A 21,164-nucleotide genomic window follows, 5' to 3' on the forward strand; every position below is an offset into this window, starting at 1 on the left:
TCTTTAAATACAAGTGTATTTTTTCTAGCAGTAAATTACATTATTTCTAAGCCAAGGCCTAATATTATCTTTAGATCTCATGGTGTTTTATTCCAACGTAGCATAACATTTCATGATACCTGCTTGATGGTCTTCTAAAAACACCATAAACTTTCCTGTTTTTACATCGAGTATTGGAACGGGCTTTAAATATTTTGAACTACCTATAACTTGCTACAGATATTACAACAGGATCCCTGTACTTTGTTTTTATTTTTAAATAGATCTATCTGGCTTTTTCATAAATTTTCGTTAGACACTATTTTAAAATTTTGTATATATCGTTAGTAAATAGACGCTCATATGATGAGAATTCACATGGCCACAGCAATAGTTGAAGATTAAAAGGAAAAAGCCTCTAGTAGTATGCAATCCCTACTTTACACTTTTACTCTGTTGTATTCATTTCTACACCATACTCCTTTGTAATTCCAAACATAACTATTGATGTCCCTGAAATTTTACTATTTGTATTATGAAACAGTCTGTAAAATAGGAACTTAAAACCATATGTTGCATAACTATGGGAGTGTCCGCAATTGGTAATAATCCCAGATCGATCTGTTCTGCACATCAAACTGTGCTATATTCTTTGGGTGTCTCAAACATCCAATTGTGTACCTCAAACCCACGATGTCCACACCAAGAACTCTTTATCTCTCTGTCAAGCCTGCTTCTTTTCTATTGTGTGTGTGTGTGTGCATGTGTGTGAATGTGTGTATTTTTATGTTTATGTGAGTACACAATGTGTGTTTTAGTACCCCTGTCCAACTACTTACACAGCTGCCTCACCTAAAAACCTAGGAGTCATTTTGACTTTTTACTCCTTGTAGATATAATGAGCATCACCGAATCTGTCATTTTAACCTTGTAAACACCTTACAATAGCCACTTCTCTTCATCTTTACATCTTCATGCCACCACCATAGTTCAAGCCATCGCCATCTTTAGGCTTCATACTAGTAGCCGTCACCACCTTCCTTGAGTTACTTTCTATACTGCACATCTGATCATGTCCCCATCTCTCAACCCTACCCCCAGTGGCTTGCCATTCTCTTCACGTGAACTCCAGACTCCTGAAGCTGATTGATAAGGCCCTCTGGCGTCATTTGTGCCACCCGTCTTCTGCATTCTTTGTCCCAGTGATTCCATCCTTTTGTATATTGCTTCCTCTACCTAGAACACCATTGCCTCTCCCATCCCTAGTTTATTTGGCTTATTCTAATTCCTCCTTCATTCTGTAGATCTTAGTTTAAACATCGCTTCCTCAGGAGAGTCTTTTCTAGCTGTATTTGTTCTTACGACTTCTTATACTTTTCCTATTATAGCCCATGGTGATGGCGGTAGTAGTCAGGGAGGGCTTTCTAATCTCAGGTGTGGATGATTTGTAATCGCCCTCTTACCCCCACTCCTTCATTCAGTTACACCCTCTCTCGTCCTATTGAGAGGCACTGAAAGAGAGCATACTTAACTTCGCAGGTCCTGTTCTTGTATATTGTTGTAAGTTAAGAGTTGAGTAAAATAATTTCATGGACTGAAACCTAAATTTAATGTATGGAAATTAAGAAGTGCTGTAGAAACCTCTCACTGATGAGTTTGACAAGTAGATGGTTAGTTGAAAAACTTGGTTAAAGTGAGGAATCATTAAAACAGGTTACATGCATGTATTAAACAGTGCATTTTTAACTAAAAACACAGAGATGCACGTTGATTCTCCAATCTGTTAATTTTGGGCAAAGCATTTTTAAATTTATTTATTATTACTTTTAAATGTTTTTATTTATTTTTGAGACAGAGAGAGACAGAGCATGAGCAGGGGAGGGGCAGAGAGAGAGGGAGACACAGAATCTGAAGCAGGTTCCAGGCTCCGAGCTGTCAGCACAGAGCCCGATGCGGGGTTCAAACTCACAGACTGTGAGATCATGACCTGAGCTGAAGTCAGACGCTCAACCGACTGAGCCACCCAGGCGCCCCTGGGCAAAGCATTTTTAAGTTACAGTTTCATTGACTGGAGTTCTCCCTCATCTTTCTTACATGTACCACTTGTGCAAAGCATCATCTGTGGTTTCCAGTTTCATTTTCTTTAAAGTTAGAACATAAAGATCTTTGTGAATCCATCTGAGTGTAAACTCCTAGATTTTTATGATTTTTCTCCAAGATTTTTTAGCATATATGCTTATCCAGAGTCAGTTTTTGTTTCTGTTCATGTTAAATGTTCTTATTATAAAATTTGAATTAAATATATATAAACTGATGAAATATGAATGCATAAAGAGAGGTATTACAAAGCTTTTGAGAGACAAAAAAGTAACTGCCTAAGAAATGCTAAAAAATCTTGGGGTATTAGTATGTTTTAGAGTAGGAATGGGGAGCTCGTTTGTCCAGTGAATCAGTTAAGTTGGAACAGGTTAAGAGAGCTAATGCATATATGCTGTAACTTCTAATAGTAAAGATTTTGTACATGCCTAATCTTTCCCCACCCACAATAATGTATTTAAACCTTGAAGATTTTTTTAAAGGCTTAAGAAGTTTATTTATGTGTGTATCTTTCATTTTCAAAACACCGTGTTTGCTAAAAAACTATATGTATTTTTTGAATAGAAGAAAGCAACTAAATACATATCACTTATACAGATTTGTTTGATAAGATGGAATAAGATTAATCTAAGAATAAAAATATTTTACTGATTAGAACTGAAGATACTGCATTATGTTGTTAAAATCGAGAAAATAATGTTTTATGAACATATAGCTACCTCAGTATCATGTAATATGTCAGACAAGTGGTATAATTATTATAATGATGTACTAAGTATTATGATAATGCTTCATTTAATTTCCTTAAGGTATGTGTCTTTTCCCCATTTTACAGTTGGGGAAATTGATTCAGAGTATAAGTAACACACCATATGTCAGGCTGGAGTTTGAATTTAGATGTCCCGATACATAATCTGTATCATTGATAAAGTTTTTGTTTTGTTTTGTTTTGTTTTGTTTTTAACTTATTTATTGCTGGGCTGTGTGTATCTGTTTTAGATGAAGAAAATAGTTTGCATGTGGTAGTGAACTGTGGAGAAGCATTACTGAAGAATAACACTTATTGGCCTCTTGTCAGTGATTTTATTAATATCCTTTCTCATCAAAGTGTGGCTAAGAGATTTTTGGAGGACCATGGTTTGTTAGTTACATGGATGAACTTTGTATCCTTCTTTCAAGGTATGAATTTTACTTTTTTTGTTAAGTTTTTCGTTTACAAAATGCCTAATGCAAAACTATCAAATAAGCTAATTAAAAGATAATAAGATACCATTCAGGTTACACGTGAAATGTCTCATTTTAATTAATATTTTTAAGTACTTTAATCAAGTGTTCATGAAAATATGTCAGAGTTATGAAAAATGTCAAATTATTAAAAAGGAAACAGGAGTATAATTTTTTTTAGCACTTTAAACTGTTAATCTGGAAATTTCTAATCTATTCTCCAAGAAAGATTTATAACACTTTCATAAAATTTCAGTTACTGTCAGTTAAAATAGTTTTGACTTTCTTACATAACATATTCAATTATGTTGTAAAGGAGACAATTCACAAAGTGTTCCTAAGAAAACCTAGCTTGTAAAAACTTCCAAAAAGACTAGATTATTTTATTTTAAATATTTATTTCTATACATACTGTGCCATTTATGCCATTTGTGTGCACTGAAGTGTTTGGTACTCAGAAGTATTTTACTTGACTTTTAATGTGAATAGTTGCTTCCATTTGGCAAGGTTTATATCTGCTTTAATTTTTGCAAGGTATGAACTTAAACAAGCGAGAACTAAATGAGCATGTGGAATTTGAGTCTCAGACCTACTATGCTGCCTTTGCTGCTGAACTTGAGGCCTGTGCACAGCCAATGTGGGGGCTCTTATCGCATTGTAAAGTTAGGGTATGTTGAAATATTTTTGTTAATTTCTGTCTTTACCTTTAAAAAAGTGATTTGAGAAAAATATTTGTGAAAACATTGGTTTGTTTACTCATATATATTAATGGACATTGTTTAATTGTGAATTCAGGTCTATGAAAGCTGACCTGAGACAGTAATTATTATTAGGCAGGTAGGAGTTCATTATATTTTCAGATCTTTGCAGCCTTCCCTTACCATGTATATAGCCTTGCAGCTTTGTAAGTCTCCACATTCATTTTCATTGCTTCATTTTACCCATTATCAATTAATTGCCTGATGTTTCTTGTCTTTCAAGGAATGGGAATAGTTCTCAAGACAGTTTCCATTTTTAAGATTCCAAGCACAAAATTAGTACACATTTCATTCAGCTTCCAATTGTTTATGAAAGGAATCTTAAGAGTAGCATAGCAGCAATATAAATTCTTAAATTCTTAAATTCTAGGATAAGAAAATGATCACTTGTAATTGCATGTGTGTGTGTGTCTTTGTGTACAAATATATATTTTACCTTTGCATTTTAAAGTATTGGTTTGATGGGTCTCCTGAATCCTTGGATAATCCAGAAAAATGGAATTCCCTGACCCTACTAAACTAAGAACTTGAATGAGATTTTGCCATATGGATCTCATGGAGACCAACCTGCCAGCCTGTATCAGTAAGCATGCTGGACAAGATTTTATAGTGGGAATATTTTGAAGCCCTACATTCTGATCTTGGCTCTGCCTCTTTCTACTTAAGTCACTTGGTCAACTCATTTAAAACTATTTGAATGTCTCAGTCTTTTTCCTTATTTTTTAAAAAACAAAACAAAGGAAAATGGAAATGGAATACTAAAGTCTGCCCTTCTTCACAGGGTTATTATGAGGCTTTCCTCCATTATATTCTTTAAATATATGGGTTCCTTTAAGTAGATTTGTATTTTATCTCATGACTTCAGCTACTCTCCAAATGCACATGACTTACAACTTTGTTACTGTAGCCAGGTTCAAATTTCCAACAGCTCTGGTTATTCATGTGGATCTCCTTATATAGGTACATGAAATTTCTCAGGCCCCTAACTTTCTAAATTCATCTGCCCATACCGAGTCCTTTATGTCATTTAATGGTGTCTGAAAATATATAATTATCCAGCATGGATACTTTCTCTCCCTGCTGTGCCAGCTGTGTTCAGACTATAATAAGATACCATGAAACATCTCTTCTATTCCAGAAGTTCTCCCTACCACTTCTTTCCTGTGTTTTATTTCTTCATATATTAAAAATAATCTAGGTTGTTAAGATAATTTCTTAACTGGTTCTTCTGAATTTAGATTCCACCTACTCTAATCTGTCCCAATACTTAAATTACTTTTCTAAGCTCTGTGCATATCTCTCCTTTGCTTAAAAATCATTAAAAGTTCTCATCTTTCTACAGGGGACATCTGTGTTTCCTGTAGAGACAAATAAGATCCTCCATCATAGGGGCGCCTGAGTGGCTCAGTTGGTTGAGCATCTGATTTCGGCTCAGGTTATGATCTCATGGTTCGTGAGTTTGAGCCCCACGTCAGGCTCTGGGCTGACAGCTCAGAGCCTGGAGCCTGCTTTGGATTCTGTGTATCCCCTTTTCTCTGCCCCTCCCCAACTCACTCTCTCTGTGTCTCTTAAAGATAAATAAACATTAAGGGGCGCCTGGGTGGCGCAGTCGGTTAAGCGTCCGACTTCAGCCAGGTCACGATCTCGCGGTCCGTGAGTTCGAGCCCCGCGTCGGGCTCTGGGCTGATGGCTCAGAGCCTGGAGCCTGTTTCCGATTCTGTGTCTCCCTCTCTCTCTGCCCCTCCCCCGTTCATACTCTGTCTCTCTCTGTCCCAAAAATAAATAAAAAACGTTGAAAAAAAATTAAAAAAAAAAAAAGATAAATAAACATTAAAACAAATTTGAAAAGATCCTCTATCATTTGCCCTTAACTTGTGTCTTATAATTCATCTTCCATCTATGCCCCTCTATCTATCTCCATGTCTTCATTGGATTGAATAGCATTCTTTTTTTTTTTTTTTTTTTTTTGAGAGAGAAAGTGTGTGTGCGCGCACACGTGTGCACACACTTGGGGGAGGGGCAGAAGGAGAGGGAGAGAGAGAATCTTAAGTAGGTTCCATACCCAGTGCAGAGTTCCACGTGGGGCTCTATCTCACAACTGTGAGATCATGACCTGAGCTGAAGTTCGAGAGTTGGAGGCTTAACCAACTAAGCCACCAGGTGCCCCTGAATAGTGCATGCAGTGTCTTTTCTTGATTCCTGTGCTTTTGTTCATGTTAGTGCCTTTTTTGGCTTATGCTCTCTTATTCTTTCTGCTTAGTCTTACATGAGAATCATCTGAGAAGCTTTAAAAATACATATGCCCAAGCCCCAGAGATTTTGATTTGATGTGCAGAAGGACCTTGGCAGTGATTCTAACCAGAGTGGAGAACCATTTGTATTAGCTCTTAAAAAATGCTACTCAGATGGTATATAATTTGCTCATTTAAGCTTTTTCAGTCAGGTTTATGATTTTAGTTTCTGTGTTTTCATTGTACTTTATTTAATTTCCACTGTAGCATTTATAAAAAAACTATTATATAATATGAGGTTCATTTGGTCATTCACTGAAAAAATGTTTGTTGAATGCTCTTCTTAGGCCTAGACACTATCTAGATTCTTGGGTTTTTGGTGTTGAACCATATAGGTATGGTTCTTGTTCTCATGGGGCAGTCTGACTGGGGAGATAGACATTAAGTAGGTAAACACACAGATTCATTTTGTAAGTGCTCTATAGGAAAATAACAGGTGGCCGTGAGATTAATGAGTGTGGGGACTAATTAGTCTTGTGCTCAAAAGAGAATTCAGGACTAAGGTTATAAGTTTTAGACCCTTGGTAATGTAGATGGTGTTCATCACTGGGGGATGGGATAAGATCAAGTAGGAGAAGAGAAATGGACCCTGAAGAAAGAACTAACATTTGGCATCAGAGATAAGGGTGAGGAGAAAAACCAGAGGAGCACAGTATCATATAAACCAATAAAAGACAGCGATTCAGCAGGGAGGTTGATACGATGTTAATGTGAAAAGATCAGTATTTTGGGAGGACTGTATTTAGGATGAAATTGAATTATGAAGCTGGGGTTATGTTTATCTCTGATGATGAGAACTCATTGTTTCTAGACAATAGTTTAATTTCCAGCTTTGGAGGTTAAGATTACAATGTGTTATGGTTCTCTTAACCTAAGAAGTGAAGAGAACAGAGAGAAAACAAGCTTATATTGTCCTGGTAGAATCTGAGAGAGTAGTTCCTCAGTTAAGGGAGTATTTAGTTCCTAAATAAGACATTCTCTTGAGGAGCACCCACACTATGTCACACATTGTTCTTCACACTATATTCTTTGCATTATATTCTTATCTAATCTTCATTGCATCTCTTATAAAGTAGACACTATCATCTCTTTCTCTTAAAATTTTTAAAAATGTTTATTTATTTTTGAGTGATAGAAAGAGAGACAGCATGAGCAGGGGAAGGGCAGAGAGAGAGGGAGACACAGAATCTGCAGCAGGCTCCAGGCTCTGAGCTGTTAGCACAGAGCCTGATGGGGGGCTTGAATTCCCAGACTGCAAGATTGTGACCTGAGCCAAAGTCAGACGCTTAACCGATTGAGCCACCCAGGTGCCCCTCATCTCTTTCTTTCAGAAAGAGAATAATGTTTATTGAACTAGAAGTTAAATAACTTCTGAAAGAAAGAGATATTCAGAAAAAGAATAATGTTTATTTAGCTAGAAGTTAGATAACTTCTGAAAGAAAGAGATGATACTATTTACTTTATAAGAGATGTAATGAAGATTCGATAATAATATAATGCGAAGAACATAGTGTGAAGAAGAATGTTTGGCATAGAGTGACTTGCTCAAGTTCATACAGCTTTAAGTAGAAAATGAGTTTGAAAACAGATCTATCTGATTTCAGAAGAAGTACTCTTTACCATTTTGCTCTAATTGTTTCTTAAGCAAGAATGTCTAGAGCTTTGTTAGACTTTAGATACGTAAGCTAGAAGAAAGACCATTAATTAATGAAAAAAAATTAGCTATTTTGTTGTTTCTATTCTCTTATAAAATATAAAACTAAAGGATTAACAATGAAAAGAACTTTACCTGATAGCTGACTTTCTTTGTATGATTGCTCTAAATGCTGTTTGGTTCTTGAAAATGTAAAGGGCTAGTTAAACAAGTAATACTAGATTAATAACAGATAGATTGGTTAAAGGGATGGCACATTTCTAGCACCTTACTAAGTTTTGCCTTCCTAACAGCACAAGTAAGTTGTAAAATCTCCATCTAGTGGCAACTTTAGGTTATTGCATGAGTCTGGCCATGACTCTGGAGCACTCAACGGCGTGTTAAGACATAGTGCTAGACTATGATATAGAGCATTTTACAAACATTATTCCATTTGCTTCTTTCACAGTACTAGGAAGTAGATAGTATTATGTCAATTTATGCATATGGATGACAGACTCAAAAGATTATCAAGTAGTAAATCAACATGCACATGGGATGTTTTTGGGTGGATGTGTTAGTGGTGGGAGATGGGAGATGATCTGAACATAATTACTAAATATGATGTATTTAGAAATGGAATTAACTGGTCACCTTTTTAAAGCCTCTTAATGCATGCTTTTCAGAGTTTTCTCCAGAAGGGCTATATCAGTTTATACTTGGGCCAAGAGGGTGTTATGATATACCTTTGCGCAAGCCCTTGATAAAATGGTAGAACATTTGGTTTTAAATGTTTCTTTATCCATGACTTATCTGCCATGTTAGCTTGGTTATGACACATTATTTATGGTAACTTAAAAGTGCCATTAAAATTTTTTAGTAAGAAATAAGGGAACAAAATGTATAAAATAATATTTTTATAAAGATAAATTTCATATAGGGTAGATTAAAGCAGGGTGAGACCTTGGCAAGGAAACTAGATAAGTGATATTTGGTTTGGATGGTAGTGGAAATAAGAGTGGACCTACATGATAATATTAAGGAAGAATTAGCACAATAGGAGACTGAGCAGGGTGAAGAAGGCAACAATATGAGACTTTTAGCCTTCTTTAAAGGCACAGGATAATTTATATATGTTAAAGACTTTAACCTATTTGACTTTGATGCTACCTGCACTTTTATTACACATTAAGGCTCCAAAACGTCTGTCTGTCTTTCTTATAAAATGTATTTTTTTAAACTTTTTTTATTGAGATCAAATTTACACAATCTAAAATTCACTATTTTAACCATTCACCATTTTAAAGTATGCAGATCAGTAATGTAGTATATTCACAAAGCTGTGCAACCATTACCAAAAATTCTCCACTAATCACCCCTCCTCCAAAGAAATGTCATACCTCTCAAACCCAGCTTCCTCTTATCTCCTGGAAACCACTGATTACCCATCTGTCTCTATAAATTTGCCTAATCTAGACATTTTATGTAAGTGGAATCATACAGTATATTACTTTTGGTGTCTGGTTTCTTTCATTTAGCATAATGTTTTCATGGTCCAACTATGTTGCAGCATGTATCAGTACTTCCATTTCTTTTCATAGCTGAATAGTAATCCAGTCCGTAGATATAGCACATTTTACTTGTCCATTCATGGGTTGAGCTACTATGGATAATGTTGCTGTGAACATTGTATATAAGTTTTTGTATGAACATATGTTTTTAATTCTCTTGTGTATGAGTGTAGAATTGTTTATCATATGGTAACTCTGTGTTTAATGTGGCCGCACCATTTTACATTTCCACCGGTAATTATGAGAATTCCAGTTTCTCCACATCCTTGTCAACACTTTTTATTTTTGCATTTAAAAAATTAGAGCCTTCCAGATAGGTGTGAAGTGACATCTCATTGTGGCTTTGATTTGTACTTTCCTAATAACTCATAGTATTGAGCATCTGTTCATGTGCTTATTAGCCATTTGTAGATCTGCTTTGGAGAAATGTCTGTTCAAATTCTTTGCTCATTATTATTATTTTTTTAAGAAAGGCTGTCATGATTTTTCCATTTAATAGTTGCCTATTTCACTGGATCTGTTTCTCCATAAAACATTACAATTTTCTTTCACAGTATCTTTATTTTAATTGGCACACATTTATCCTTTCTTCTTCTTAGCAAGCTAAGATATTTGTAGGCTGCTTATAGTACTTCTGTGTTCTGCCCTCTTTTTTTTTTTTGGTTTTTATTTTTTGTGGCAAATATACATAACATACAATTTAATCATTTTTAGGTGTGCAATTCATTGACATTAAGTACATTTTCAATGTTGTGCCACCTTCACCATTATCTATTTCTAACACTCTTTCATCATCCCCAAAGAAATTGTATCAATTAAACAGTAACATTAGGGAACTTATGTTTGGAATCTCTTCAAATGGAACCTGATATGTAACACATAAAACTATTTCAGCTTTGATTCGTTTTCAAGTTGTGTTCTATAATTTTCATAATTGTCACTGGTTGTTAGTATTAATTTGTGAAAGGCTTTTTTAAAATTGCACATGTAGGTATTTTAAAAATATATATGTTTTCCCATTATGTATACAATTTTTATGTATTACATATAATTTGAAGTTGAAAATATACATATTTATATACTGTAAAATTTAACTAACTTATTATTTTAGGAAACTCAAGAATACACCCGAAATGTTGTTAGATATTGCCTTGAAGCTCTTCAAGATTGGTTTGATGCTATTAACTTCGTAGATGAGGTATGTATATTTTTGGTATATATCGAGGCACTTAAGAAAAAAAGTGTTAGATCTCATTTAACACTAAAAATAATATGGGGTAAGGGAAAGATGTTGAAATGAACATAGTATCCTTAGGTTTAAAAAAAGAAATGGGAGATCAGTTCTTTGACACTTAGGAGATTGAGGAGTGCACTGATCATACTTGCTTATTTCCTAGAGAAGGGCATGATTTCTTTTTCTATTATTAAATGTACATGTCTCCATATTTCTCAGGAGTGAAAATTAGTTTTATGTAGAGGGGTAAAAGTGACAGTGCAAATGTGAATAGGGTGGGGGACATTAATGGAAAGGGTGTTACAACTTTATTAATTGGTCAGTGTTCTTCTGTGGGCTTGAACAAAGGTGATTGTTATTAATAATAAACTGAGAAGAGTTGGCACGGAACATACTCTGTATGAATTAAACAAGGGTTTGCTTGTAATTAGCCAAGTTTCCTATCAGAAGCCCCTTTTATTTCTCTTATGAAGTGAGTTCAGAATATGCCATATGCATAAGGAGGACCATGTTTCAGACAACTCCAGCTCCCCCATCTGATTTCTAAATCCTGGGCAGAATAGAACTCTTGCTATCTTTGTGTGTGTGTGTGTGTGTGTGTGTGTGTGTGTGTGTGTGTGTGTGTTTGCTTTTTTAAAAAAAATTTTGATATAGTCACAGACTTATTGAAAAGTTGGAGTGGAGTACAAAGAACTTTGTTTTCTTGAACCATTTGACAGTTAAGTTGTTGACTTGATGCCCTTTATGCCCAAATACTTTAGTGTGTATTTCCAACAAACAAGGACATTTCTCTTATATAACCAGATAAAACTGTAAATATTAGGAAATTAACATTAATATATTATTACTGTTTAAGTGTTAGAACTCATTCATGTTTTATAAATTGTCCAGTGTTGTCCTTTATAGCAAAAGGATCCCATTCTGAATCTCACATTGCATCTAGTCATCATGTCTCTAGTCTCCTTCTGGAGCAGTTTCTCATTCTGTCTTTGCCTTGAAGGATAGTAACATTTTCAAGAGTATGGTTGGCTCAGTTATTTTGTAGAACATCTCTCGGTCTGGGTTTGTCCCATGATTAGATTCAGATTGTGCCTCCACAGAACCCCTCCTCCTTTCAACCTGCTTTACTCCTTTGCCCCTCTAGGATTAGTTGGGCAGCTGGAGCATCCTTCAATACAGTTCTCATTGTTATTTGAAACTTTAGGAAGTATGTTGAAATAGTAGCATCACTAAGATAACACCTTGATTGAAGGAGGGGAAAACTCTCTTACACATAGAGGGTTATGAAGTACTTTAACATGAAATTAATAGTTGAGCTCAGGGGTGGAGTTAAGGACAGTTAGAATCATGTAAGGTATATAGGGCAGCTGAACTTAAGGAAATAGTACATTTATTTTTCACACAAGTATTTTAGGAATATATTGAATATTATAAAGAATTTAAATAGATTTTTAATAGAAGAGAGAATAAGTTTAGAACTTAAGGAATCACATAGAATGGTATGTTTTTAATGGTGTTTTCGAAGGTTTTTGTTTCTTAAAAGTGCTTTGACAGATTTGTTCCTCAAAACAACCCTGTGAAGTAGAGAAGGTATTATCTTCCTCTTTTTTTTGTTTTTTTTTTTGTAGATGTAAAATGGAGATGCAAAGATAGTAAATCACTTGCCTGTAGTTTCATAACAAATTACTGGTAGTTCTCAGTCAAGAACCCACATCTCTCAACTCCTTGTCTGGTAGTATTTCAGTGATGCTGACTATTGGCAGTGGAAAGAGCTATGGGTCAGACAGGCCCAAGTGTAACTTGTGGCTCAGCCACAAACCAATGAGCTACGTGATCCTAGATAGGTTTTTAAAAATTATTTTTAATTTTTTTTACATTGCAAAATCCATCTCCTCATCTCTTTATTGAAGATAATATTAGTAGTCAATGAGGATTGAATAAGAGGCACATTTTACATTTGTGATAAATATTTCTTTTACCATCCTTGTTGGTGGATGTCAGAAGTTATTGGGGTAGTATAGCACAGATTAAATAAATACTTTTTGAACTGAATTAAGTCAGATCAGTCATATAGAAACAAGGGATAGGGGGTGCCTGGGCGGCTCAGTTGGTTAAGCATCCATCTCTTGATTTTGGCTCAGGTCATGATCTCACAGTTCATGGGTTCGAGCCCCATGTTGGGCTCTGCGCTGACAGTGTGATATCTCCTTGGGATTCTCTCTTTCCCTCTCTCTCTGCCCTTCCCCAAATCATGCTCATGCTTGTGCTCTTTCTCTCACTAGAATGCCAAAGTTCTTTGATATATACTGTACTAAGCTTTCTTATGGAGGCTGTGTTTTCAGTGCTGATATGGGGAGCATCTCACCCAGCTTGTGAAGGCACATAGGCCCTTCACTTGTACGTCACTTTTAGGACTGTGATAGAACCTCTTACCACTCTGAATATAACAGTGGAGTCCAGACTGGCTCCTCAGTTCACTATTTGTTAACTGTAGGAAGTTATTTAAGTTTCCAAGCTTGAATTTCCTTACTTATAAAATGAGAACATTAATAGTTTCTACTCCCTAGGGTCCTTCTGAGGATTAAATGAGGTAATGTGAATATGGTCAGCTGTGATTATTGTTCTTACTACTGTCATCATGTTTGGTATGCATGCATTTGAAGATTCCCAAATAGGCTAATTGTAAAAGGAAATCTGTTCCATCCCTTGTTCAATGCTGGATGCTTCAGAGGATTCAGAGTTGAGTAGTATGTAGTTTCTGCCTTCAGAAACTTGCATTTAGGTGTGTAAAATGGAATTAATTTTATCTTTTATCTATACAGGATTTTTTTTTTAAAGCTATATCTTCTAAAATTTTAAGTTTTGGTTAAAAAGGTTCAGGAATAAATCAAGGTGAAAGTGTGGGTTTAGCATTTTGAAACCTTCTTTGAACTTGTATAAAACATGCTTCAATTTGTGGATTTTGTTTGTTTATTCTAGCCAGCACCTAACCAAGTCACTTTTCATCTGCCCCTTCATCGTTACTATGCTATGTTTTTGAGTAAGGTAAGACTATCATTAAGCAATTCTGGTATTTTTTTTTTAATATTGGGAAATAAGTATTGAATTAGTAACTTTTTTTTTTTTTCAAAATTTTTAGGCTGTGAAATGTCAAGAACTAGATTTGGATTCTGTTTTACCTGATCAGGAAATGTTAATGAAACTAATGATTCACCCACTCCAAATTCAAGTATGTATTCAGGGTTTAAAAAGTTCTAAATTGAGGGACTCCTGGGTGGCTCAGTTGGTTAAGTGTCTGACTTCAGCTCAGGTCATGATCTCTTTGTGGGTTCGAGCACCACATTGGGCTCTGTGCTGACAGCTCAGAGCCTGGATCCTGCTTCGGATTCTGTGTCTCCCTCTCTCTCTGCCCCTCCCCGCTCACACTGTGTCTCTCTCTCAAAAATAAACATAAAAAAAAAAAAAAGTTTTGAATTGAATTCCTCAGTTAAGTGATTCTTCTTTATTTTGTTTTTATGTTTTACATTTTTGTTATAGCCAAAATGTTTGAAAAGCTTTTTTTTTTTTTATACTTGGTTATTTTTGCCAGATTATATTTTGGTGTTTTTTGTTCTGTGAGATTTACAATGAGTTTTAATTTCCCCAGAAATTCTTTTCATCATATTTTAGGGAAGTTTTTAACATACTATGGCATTGTTTTGAGAGGAGATGCCAAAGAGTTCTAGCATTAGTGCTAATTCTATTTTACTAAAACCATGTTGTTTGGGGTAACTTAGCTACTTGATTCTTAGTTTCCGAATCTGGAAAATGAGAGGAGAGAAAAGAGAGAAGAATATTTCTGCATAAGCACCATGGTTTCTTTCAGTTCTAATACTATAATTTTATGGGCCAATCTTTTATATACAGTACAGGGATGTGTGCTTCAATTTATTTTTCCTGGAAATTTTAGATTTATTAAGTATTATTGAACTTTAACACTGGGGGTTAGGAACAAGTAAGAGATGAAGTTGATACAGGACACAAATTCATAAAGAATTAAACATTAAAAAAAAATTGTTCTAATCTGACCTTCTCTTACCTGCCAGTTACTTGAAAGATTACTAATTTAGGTTGAAGGTTGAGTTAGGGTACATTAGAGATATAGATTATATTTATTTATTGGAGCAATTAACTGTTTCATGCTTATTTATGCTTATTTGTGTGTTTCTTTAAGCATTATGTAAGTTTTTCTTGAGAAACAAAGAGTTAAATATAAGTGTCATTGATTCCTCATGAAAGATTTCATTTAAAATTGTTATAAACGTATCCAGGCATCATCATACTAACTCATGTATAAACTTCAAAAGAAGGGATTGTATAAAGCATAATGATCACTTAAAAATTTCAAAGTATGTATTTGAATAGAATATTTTAAACTAACATGGGGCAGAATGTCAGGCTTATTCTATGATTAAGTTACAAAATACTTTGAACTGATTATTCAGTATAACATGATTTTTATAAAGATTGAATTTAGAACACTTCTTTGTCCAGTTTACTTAATTTTTATTTTACTAGGCAAGTCTTGCTGAAATCCACAGCAATATGTGGGTAAGAAATGGTCTACAAATCAAAGGACAAGCTATGACCTATGTCCAGTCTCATTTCTGTAATTCCATGATTGACCCTGACATTTACTTACTGCAGGTAAGCCAGTTTGATAATGCAGATATTATACTTTAGAAGTTTCTCATTTGTACCTGCAGCAGTTAGTTGATAGAGGTGACTCGATGACATGAAGAGGTCATTGCTATTGAAAGAATTTACTACTTAAATTTTCCAGGAGAAGGGGACATGCCATGCCACAGCAGAACCACAGGAAGCATTAGACATTGGTCAAGAGGCAGGAACAAGGGGGAAATCCTAGAGCAGGACCTTTTGGGGGGTATCCACAGAAAGGGCAAGGCAAGGCAGGGGAAGCAGTTGAGAATTGGCTAATTTGAATAGATTCTGGTGGGCTTTGGGGCATTGGGGCTGTCCCCAGCTACCTGGCCATGGGTTGTTTCAGGGCAGGGAGAATATTGGCTTGGTGTGTGAGAGTTAGATAAAGGGGAGTGATTGACTTATCTGTAAGAGGCTTGTCCCCAGGAAGTTGTTTACTGTTTTTAGGAATATATTTAAGAATGTTTCTTGTCTTTAGCTAGCCCAGAGAGGGGTGGTCTCTCCCCCTGTCTGTAAGTGCCCCCCACATTGTCAAAACGTCATAAGACATAGGAAACTAACAAACCACATGATTAATACAAGAAGTAAAACTGAATATTGAGAGATAAAGTTTCTGGGTTTTTTTGTTTTTTGTTTTTTTGTCTTTTAAAGGTTTGTGCTTCTAGACTTGACCCAGATTATTTTATTTCATCTGTCTTTGAAAGGTGAGCATAATTTTATCAAGACAGGTATTAGGAAGTATTTGGAATTTAAGTTGATTTTGTTTTAACTTAAAAAAAATCTGTCTCAAATATTTCTTATTATAGATTTAAGGTAGTGGATTTGTTGACAATGGCTTCACAACATCAAAACACAGTACTTGATGCAGAGCATGAGAGATCGATGTTAGAAGGCGCTCTTACATTTCTTGTGATTCTTTTAAGTCTTCGTTTACATTTAGGTAAAAAGCACTCCTACTAATGCTTGGGTATTAAGTATTCTCTCTTTCCTCCCCTCTCCCTGTGGTAGTAACTGGCTTATGGAAAAAAGAAAAGGATTTGGATGTATTTAAATACTGTTTCAAACTCTTGACATGTACAATTGCTACTTCTTTCATAGTATCCTTTAAAAAACCCTTTACTTAAGGGAGCTGCAAACAGCAGGTTAGTTAAACTGGTTATATTTGGGGCATTGCATTCTTTGCTCTTTAATTTTTGAAGCATCTCATTTTTGGTAAAACAGCTTAATAAAAAGTGTGGTAAGTTGTTTTTTTTATAATTTACGTATATTCAGACTAACTAATTTCCTTTTTAATTGTTTTAGGAATGTCTGATGATGAGATACTCAGGGCAGAGATGGTAGCCCAGTTGTGCATGAATGACAGGACACACAGTTCATTGCTGGACCTCATATCCTTTTAAAAGCTTACGTTTCTGTTAATTATAGAGTCCAAATGATAAGTAATTTTTATGGGTTAAAGATACATCACTTTTGTGATTAAAAAATATTTTTGGAGTTGAAAAAAACCTTTAACTGTTCAAGTGTGTGTCCAGGGCTAGTTGGCAGATATTTTTGCCTCTCTCTGTCACTGCTCAGGGAGCTCTTGTTAGCTGTGGTTACACTTCAGAAGTGATGGCTCTGGGCAACCCAGGATCTGACCTTCTAGGACCGTGTTCGTGAAAGGAAGCTGGACACTTGGTAAAAGGCAGCAAAGTCTACGTTATCTGTATATCTAGGTTGGAATTCATGGTTAAAATTTATAGGTTTACCTTATAATTATTACCAGGGTTTTAAACATTTTAAGAATTTTTTTCTTAGAATTCAATCTTAAACCAAGAAGTTTTTGAGGGGAAAGACTATCGTCTATAAACTTTAAAAACTTATGGTTCTTTGTATAGGACAGAGCATACAACAGACACTTTATTATTTTTTAAGTTAATAAAATTTTAGACAAAGATTTTGTTATTTTGTGATAAAAATTTATTTTATAAATTTTGGACTAAGTTTACTTTGTATATTATGAATACGTTTGGAATAATTGGCTGACATTTTGTGAAATAACTCCTGTGGAATGCCATTTGATAACCTTGAAGATTTTCATAAGCAGCAGCAATTTGATATTGTTTGATGATTTCATTCAACTGTTATATAATGTGTATCAATGCTGTAACAGCAGAGGCATTCCTCTGTAACTTTGAATTTTGAAAAGTTAATTGATTAATGTGAAATCAGTGGGAAAGGATCTTTGTGGTTTCCTGGCTTACTTCTTTATAAAACTTTGTTTAGCATCTTTTCTCTCTCTCTTTTTTTTTTTTTTTTTTTTTTTTTTGGAGGATGGCATTTTGTTTTTTGGAAAAATAATCTTTGCTCATAAAAATATTGGCTAATTTTTAGCATACTGTTTTTGATTCTCTAAGGGAGAATATAACATTATTTGTAAAATGATGAAAATGGAGGTGCGCCTGGGTGGCTCAGTAGCTTGAGCATCCGACTCTTGATTTTGACTCAGGTCATGATTCCAGTGTTGTGGCATCGAGCCCCGTGTCAAGCTCTGTGCTGAACACGGAGCCTACTTAAGATTCCCTCTCTCCCTGGGCTCCTCTCGTGTGTGCTCGCTCTCTGAAAACAAAAAAGAAAGAAAAAGAATGGAGATTAATTTTATAAGCTTTTTTTTTTTTTTTCATAAAATTTGGTTAATTTGTTTTGGGGAGAAATAAACTTGGGAACTACTTTAGCATATAAGCTAGAAGTAGGCTTGTAGGTTAAAAATATTTTAAAAATTCACAATTAATAAAAAGTTACTGAACTCTTGTATTATATAGCCCTCTTGTGGCCAGTATTATATATTACAGCCAATTACTCAACAAAAATAGAAACTAGAGTACCTTGGTAATTTTATAAAGCTGGCTTTTAGGCATTAATTTTTTTCTTGACACATACATCATATTCCAGAAAATCCAAATCCCAAAAGTGGTATTATTCCAGGCAGTTACAGCTTTGAATCAGTTTTATCAGCTGTAGCTGACTTTAAGGCTCCTGTTTTTGAACCTGGAGGTTCTATGCAGCAAGGCATGTATACTCCTAAAGGTACGTTTATATACATAAATATATTTTTTCAGAAATGGTTTTCTGAAGGTAAGTTGTGTACGTAAAGAAAACATTTTGCTTTTTATTTATTTGTCTTTGAGTTATTCCTCAGTTTTCTTATAGATGTGTTTGTTTTTTTATGGTATATGGTGATATTGCTTCTATTTATTTACAAATCTATGGTTTTATGTTACAGGAAACCTTCTTAGATGACTCTGAATTAGAAAAGGAACTTTATATATGAATTCTAGTTCATTTTTATACGTGAATGAGCTGTAAATGAACCAGAAATTATAAAACAATGTATATTAAAATTTTTTTTAAATCTATTTATTCTCTAAGTTTGATTTTGAAATAGTTCTCACTACCCAAAATTTAACTTGAAACAGTTAAAATTAAAATCCAGATATGATACTGATTACATTTTCCTACATCCTATGTAAATACATAAAATCTTTTCCTTAAGTGGTTGGTTTTCCAAGGTTTTCTCCTTAGCTTCATAGATGACATGCTTGCCAAGCGCCACAAGTAGTGAAGTCTTCATTCACAGTCTTGTCCTTTTCACTTTCACATGTTCACTAATCTAAGTTAAAAGTTTGAAGGAAGTACCACTTACATGCTTCTTGACTTCCTCAATACTCATTGTCTAGCTGAAAAACTGATGCCCATGTTGAAGGTGTGAATAACATGTACTGTTTGGCAAAATCCAGCAGCCTTATCATGTGGGATTTTTCCAGGCGTTTGCAATGGTGAATCCCGAGTCTCTGGTTGCAGTGTGTATTCCATTAAAGGAAAAGCACAGTGTTTCTCTATTGTAGAGAACTTCTCAGGTGGAGCTGCATCACATAGTACACTGCTTATTATGGTGTGAGGATTACCTCTGTCCTAGTCACTTGCGGTCCTTATAAAAAACACGGGTTCTTGTGCCTCACCTCAGTCTGTTCTCATCAGGATCTCTCGGGATGGATTCTGGGAATCTGCTTTTTTAATAAGCTCTGAAGGTGATTGTCATGCACAGGAAAGTTTGAGACACTGAGACTGAGCATTGGGCTTTTGAAGATTAGATTAACTAGTTTGTGTGATGTTTGGATTTGACATCTTATTTGTAAAAATGAGAGAGTTGGGGTAGATGAGTACTTTTAAAGCTTTTTAAAAAGTGGTTGAAATAAGCCTTTAGTTTTGGGCAACTAAACCTTAACTAAATCTGTTTTACAAAACCAATAAAAGCAAACCTACTCTTGTTAAAGTGGGTGCAGGTAGTAGACGTGGCTTCTCGACTGTTTTGTCATCTCCTTGCTCTTGAAGTGGCCCCACGTACACTTCTGTGGGAATCCACAGAAGAACACTAAAGCCTGCCAGACTAGTTAATCACTAACAGTTTTCTTGTATTGCTGTGGTTTTATTCTGATAAAAGCATTGGCATTTTAGTTGTACAAATTAATAGATTAAAAAGTGAAGGACAATAAATGATAATAGAAGTAAGAACAAAGGTCTTTGTGAAGGCCTATCTTAAGGATCTTAATCATACTTAGGATAATTTAAGATGAATGAATAGTCTGTTACATGAAAATAGGGACAATTGTTAACAGTTTCTTATGCCAGGAAATTGGAATTACAGTAGGTATGTAGAGAGAAGCTTAAGCTTCTTACTGTTTTCAGATGTTAAGAATTCTGCTAGAATGAGATGTGAAAAAATGATCTAGGAAAGATAACACTCTTAAGGCAATGGTTTCTGAAATTATTATTTGCAGGCCATGCTGTAGATTTTTTCTACATCTAAATACCACCTCTGTTACTGTATACATAGTATGCTGTATTTTCTTGAGTGGATTCACTTCTTTAAATTTCACCTCATGCTAAGCATGATTATGAAATCATGGGTTTTATATGCAATGTACAAGTTCTTAATACATGTTAATATAATTGTATAATTGTTAAAAGCTTTGTGCACTTAAAATCATCTTGTATACCACCACTTGTACACATTCCACACATGGGGTAATGGTTCCTAATCACTTCTACAAACCAAAAATATTACAAAGACTCTTGAAAATCAATAGCTCATTAATTTTTTAATCTAGCTTTCACATTTTTATCTCTGAATGTTTTCAAATTTGTTAATGTGTTTTTTTTCTTACATTCTATTGGCACTTTACAAAAAAAACCATGAACTAAACTTTTATGGTGCAGCATTATCACGTTGTAATACATTTTTTTTTTTTGCTCACTAGTTCTTACTGAAATTAAAAGAATATTCATAATGATGAAATTATTTTTAAGACTTAGAAAAGTAGTCATGATATCAAGCTTATTAAAGCAAATATATGATCCAATTAAACTATCCCATCTTATAAATTTAAAATATACTTAAATGTAATTAGTCATCAGAAATTGACCTTGTTCCTAAGAAGTCAGTGTTTTGTTTCTACTTTCTTTTGAATAATAGCTGAAGTCTGGGATCAGGAGTTTGACCCCGTCATGGTCATTCTTCGAACAGTTTACCGTAGAGACGTGCAGTCTGCAATGGACAGATATACAGCATTGTAAGTCTGTTATGCTAGTATAAAATGGATATTTTATATTTATGTAGAAAAACTTTAGTTATAACAC

At 34.6% G+C, this 21,164-nt stretch overlaps 1 protein-coding gene across 5 annotated transcripts in view; it reads left to right on the top strand.

Moving 5' to 3' along the window:
• Window positions 1–21,164, top strand: part of UBR3 (ubiquitin protein ligase E3 component n-recognin 3) — a 240,156-nt gene that overhangs the window by 83,001 nt on the left and 135,991 nt on the right. For all 5 annotated transcript variants that reach the window (XM_030327918.1, XM_030327919.1, XM_030327920.1 and 2 more), the window contains exons 9-19: window positions 3,076–3,255; window positions 3,835–3,968; window positions 10,665–10,751; window positions 13,767–13,832; window positions 13,927–14,016; window positions 15,345–15,473; window positions 16,140–16,192; window positions 16,295–16,428; window positions 16,791–16,876; window positions 18,413–18,554; window positions 21,001–21,097. In XM_030327918.1, the coding sequence (XP_030183778.1) occupies window positions 3,076–3,255; window positions 3,835–3,968; window positions 10,665–10,751; window positions 13,767–13,832; window positions 13,927–14,016; window positions 15,345–15,473; window positions 16,140–16,192; window positions 16,295–16,428; window positions 16,791–16,876; window positions 18,413–18,554; window positions 21,001–21,097 (1,198 nt within the window). The remainder of the gene's footprint in view (window positions 1–3,075; window positions 3,256–3,834; window positions 3,969–10,664; window positions 10,752–13,766; window positions 13,833–13,926; window positions 14,017–15,344; window positions 15,474–16,139; window positions 16,193–16,294; window positions 16,429–16,790; window positions 16,877–18,412; window positions 18,555–21,000; window positions 21,098–21,164) is intronic.

This window comes from Lynx canadensis, chromosome C1 (assembly GCF_007474595.2).
Source record: "Lynx canadensis isolate LIC74 chromosome C1, mLynCan4.pri.v2, whole genome shotgun sequence".
Classification (NCBI taxonomy): Eukaryota; Metazoa; Chordata; class Mammalia; order Carnivora; family Felidae; genus Lynx; species Lynx canadensis.